The sequence below is a fragment of the Hyposmocoma kahamanoa genome, unplaced genomic scaffold (genome assembly GCF_003589595.1).
Source record: "Hyposmocoma kahamanoa isolate Upper Pololo Valley unplaced genomic scaffold, ASM358959v1 263, whole genome shotgun sequence".
NCBI classification, from domain to species: Eukaryota; Metazoa; Arthropoda; class Insecta; order Lepidoptera; family Cosmopterigidae; genus Hyposmocoma; species Hyposmocoma kahamanoa.
This window is the reverse complement of record NW_020653766.1, coordinates 2,925,055-2,929,435: the sequence shown is the minus strand read 5'-3', so window position 1 is coordinate 2,929,435 and position 4,381 is coordinate 2,925,055. Positions and strand designations below refer to the sequence as shown.

Genomic DNA, 4,381 nt, shown 5'->3' with positions numbered 1-4,381 from the left:
ATAATAACGCATTCAGGGAACTGATGGGGCTACCGTGGAGGTGTAGTGCTTCGGGGATGTTTGCCGAGACTCGTGAGGAAAAGGTGTGCTCTATAAGGCGCCTCCGCGGGGGCTCCAATAGCATCTTGTGTGTGTTCACAGATCGGTGGAACTCGCCACTTCTGCGTAGATGCATTGAGCTCCACACCGCCATTTAGTTGTATCGTTTTAAATTATATAAAATTAATTAATACTAACTCTAGATCCTAAAATTATTAATACAAAGAGAAGACGTCGGTTCGAATCCGACCAGGTCGAAAGAATTTTTTTCTGAGTGTTCGATCTTTGTACTTATAATTATAACAAACTAGTGGAGTAATTTCACATGAAAAATAATTAAATATCAATTCAATAAAAATTTTGATTTGATATTTTATAACACTATATGGATCTTTATCTGAAATAAACATATTTGAATTTGAAATAGAACCGACGTCCATTTGCTGGTAACTCAATGGTGAGCAATGAATAAAGACAGAGGGCTCTATACACCTATTTATTTTAGCAAAGAAGACCTAATCGTTCGGTTGCTCATCACTTAAATCCGAATCATCAGAGTAACTGGAGCTCGTGCCAGTGCTTTCAGATTCATTTTGGTCATAAAACATACTGCATATTTTCTCTTTCAACGCAGCAAACATATTGCTTATAGGAGTAGATTCTTCAGTCTCAATATCATATTTCATTTGTCGAGGCGGCGAAGGTTTGTCATATGGAGAACTTTTTTCTGAACAATCTGGCTTTATTTCTTTAAGCGTATCACCCAGTGAAGTTAAAGCAAAGTGTATGGAATCTGTCCATTTCGCTCGAGAAGGTAGATTGTCTTCTAATTGTGTTGTTTCTGTTTCTTCTTCACTATGGAAAATCGACAATCCGCTCAACACTTTTTTAACATTTTTCGTACCTGTGCTCGGTTCATTACTACCAGGGCTATCAAACCATTTCATGCTCTTGCTAGAAACTTCATTAAACGCCTTTGATGTATTGGCACCCAATTGTTGTGTAGTCTTACACATTTTATCATACAGACCCTCACAAGATTTCTTTACAGTGACAATAGTTTTTTCAATTTCATCCTGTGGCCATTTTTTGATTTCGTTAGTTAACTTCACCGATGATGTTTTATTTTTTTGAAGTTCATCTCTCTGCTGTGATGTTTCATTTCTTATATTTTTGATTGTCATGTCGTTGTTAATATTCTTGGCGGATTTATTTATTAATATCATGTAGTGGTTAGATGACTGCCTTCTTATTTTATGTAACTTTGGATCTGAAAATTCATCACTTCCACATTCTTTTTCAAAACAAATGTACTTTTTACTTTGGTTAGCCAAATTATCCAGTGTTTCTATGCTTAATTTTTTTAGTTCTTGTGTACCTTGACAAACGGTTTCAATTAGTTTTTCACATGATTTTTTTACTGCATCAACACATTCTAATTTATCCTCTTTTGTACAATCCTTTATTAGAATTTTAGTCGCACTATTTTCGCAAAGTTCGCTTGTTGCATTACTTATTGTACATAATATGTCAGTAGTTGCTGCTCTGAGTATATTCACAGTCTTGCCATGGTTTTCTAAAACCGTAGAACGCTCAGGTTCGGTATTTTTGTTTGGCCTAACAAAATTTGCCGAGTCATATAAATCACTCTTATCACACTCATGTTCTTCTCTGTCTATCTTAGGTTTGGAACGAGATGTGTATGTTTCATTCTCTTTAGTGTCTTTAGTTTTGTGTTCACTTCTCTTGTCTTCCAAACATTGACTAGAATTTTCATTTGTGTTCGTCTCGTTTTCGTTTCTAAGATTTACATTAGCATTCTCATCGCCCGTCGCTGAATCGTCTATTACATTAAATACTTGTCTGCATCTAATAGAGGTACTCAAGATTTCGTTCGGGGTCACTGTCTGTTTGCCGCCTTCAGTGTCAACCTCACATATAAATCGTATATCAGCCGGAAAATCTGGATCTGGTGTCGTCATTTTACATTTCATATTAAAATCGACACCATCTTTCGAACATATCATAGTAGTTACTTTTTGTTGCGGTTTTTTATCATCCTTTTGATTATCTACTTCTTCTGCTTTTATAGGATCATTGACGTCTTCTAAGGTCTCGACAAACAACTGACTATTATGTGCAGCTATTATTTGTTCACATTTTAAATCGCAAGATTCCAAAATTTTGCTATCTAAACACTTTCCTTCGTCTATTAGCTCGCATTCATATCTGATATCTGTGTTTTGGCAGTCTATTGGAACTTTTTTGCATTGTAATTTGAAATTGATGCCTCCTGAAGAACATTTAATTTTTAAGGTATTCGGATCGCAAGATTGTGGTGGACAAGGAGGCGGTAGTGGGCAAGGTGGTGGTGGACAAAGTGGCAAACAAGGAATTGCACTCGCTGGTATTTTAATGTTGCATACATTTTTAACAGTTGTTGAATGTGAAGAGCCTAACGGAACGTTTTCATTGCTTCTATTTTCTAATAAAGTGTCTTTTGTAGTATCGTTGTTGTGGTTTGGGGGCTTTTCGTTTCCATCTGTTTTCTTCGAAAACCATTCAAAAGACATAGGATAAGCTTCTATTACTCTTCCAAAATCTTGTACATATTTGTAGGTATGATAACTGGTAGTTTGAGTATCGACCTCCGTATCAAAATTTCGTGGTTTACATTGAGTTTCGCTATTTGGATTCTGTTCTATAACGTGTTTTAGCAATTCTAAAAACTCTTGCGACATAGCACAAGCTACCTGTGCATCTACACAGCACTTATCATGTTTTTGAGATAATTGTTTATGTATTTTTTCACAAGATTCTATGCTTAAGTCTTCGCTGTTTGGATCCATCGTGTTTAGTACAGTGTAATGTTCTTTTATTACGTTTTCAGAACCTTGAGGGCTTAAATCGATTTCATTCCAGAAAATACAACTGTATGCTGTTGGGGGCAAACTTGAATCGGGTGGACCATTGTTGTTGAGCAACTGTTCTTTGAGTATGATCAAGTTGTCTGTTTCACGTTCTTTTATTATTTTGCAGAATTCAATAACCTTTGGTTCGTTATCATCTGTTCTCAAGTTTTCTGGAAGTTGGTCTTCTGATATCTCGATCCATACCGTCGGTTTCCTGTAAGTGTTTATTTGATTTGCTCGATTAACTCTTTCTATTTGTGTGTGGTTCTGGTTTGTGTTCGAATTTGTCGAATTCATAATATAGTGGGTTATTACTTATATCAACATTTTTCATAGGAATAATATTTGCTTACAAATATGGGATACAACATTTGGATATTGTCCTTACTCCATAGAATGGTTTTCGATGAAAACTACATTTGTTGCTTTTACATTAAAATATCACAGTTTGTTGATAATCAATTCTAACACCATGATTTTACATCATTTGATTTGAACACTGACGTTTTCATTTTGATAGATTTTCTTTTATTCTTTATATTTATACTTTTTTGATAATATCACGAAGAGTTTCGAGTTAGTTTTAAACCTATTTCTTTAAATAAATTGCCTATAAACTTTGATTTTCAATAATAGTTTGCCCAAATCATATTAAAGGGTTTTCCAATAGGGATATAACAATTTTGTATGAATTAATAAAATATTCTTTATTGCACATGGACGTGGTTAAACAAAAAGGATCCAATGCACAAGTCACTTTTGAGATATGGCAGTTTGTAGTTTGAAAGTATTTTACAATCTGGTTTTATTTTGAAAACTTATAATTTTTTTTATTTATCTTAAAATTTTTACAAAAAGAAAACTTATAAATTAAAACATAGCGGTACAACAAAAACCTGAATAGGTTTATCCGTACACCGCGAATCATGTAACTGCAGAGATATTTATTTATGTTCATATGTTGGATTTTATTGATGATCTAAGAGGTGAGACTTTAGGAACCGTTTAAGATAAGATAAGATAAGATAAATTTATTTCAATATAACTTAATCTAATACAATATAAGTAAAACGAATGTAAATAAAGATATTATAGTAGGTAAAGCTATACATTTAAATATAAGCATCTAATGTGTAATTGCGATGCCTAAACTAAGTAAATGTATACCTGTACTTTAGGCATCTTTTTGGACAAATTTCTTTATACTACAGCTTAAAAAGAGATTTTCTATATTTAACAATAAATTAATAGTTATAAATTAATAAGGTTACCTATATAAAAATAATTATAAAACAACTTCCAGCAAGTCCTCTGTTTCATCGTAAGTTTTACACTTAAGTCACAATTTGACGGTCTTTTTACATTCTGTTTTATTCATGGCGAATAATGCAAAGTAGAATTTAATTTGAAGTAATGGAATGCACCAAGGA

General features: G+C 33.3%; 1 protein-coding gene across 1 annotated transcript; it reads right to left on the bottom strand.

Annotated features, from left to right (window-relative positions):
• Positions 1-524: 524 nt before the first annotated feature.
• On the bottom strand, positions 525-3,343 carry LOC113228970. Its single transcript, XM_026462429.1, has 2 exons — positions 3,305-3,343; positions 525-3,165 (listed from the first exon to the last, which is right to left on the bottom strand). The coding sequence occupies exon 2, from the start codon at positions 2,886-2,888 to the stop codon at positions 555-557; it is 2,334 nt and encodes a 777-aa protein (XP_026318214.1). The 5' UTR covers positions 2,889-3,165; positions 3,305-3,343; the 3' UTR covers positions 525-554.
• Between the last annotated feature and the right edge of the window lie 1,038 nt (positions 3,344-4,381).

Excerpts from the sequence above, each read along its gene's own strand:
- LOC113228970 (XM_026462429.1), bottom strand. The coding sequence starts at position 2,888 with ATGGATCCAAACAGCGAAGACTTAAGCATAGAATCTTGTGAAAAAATA.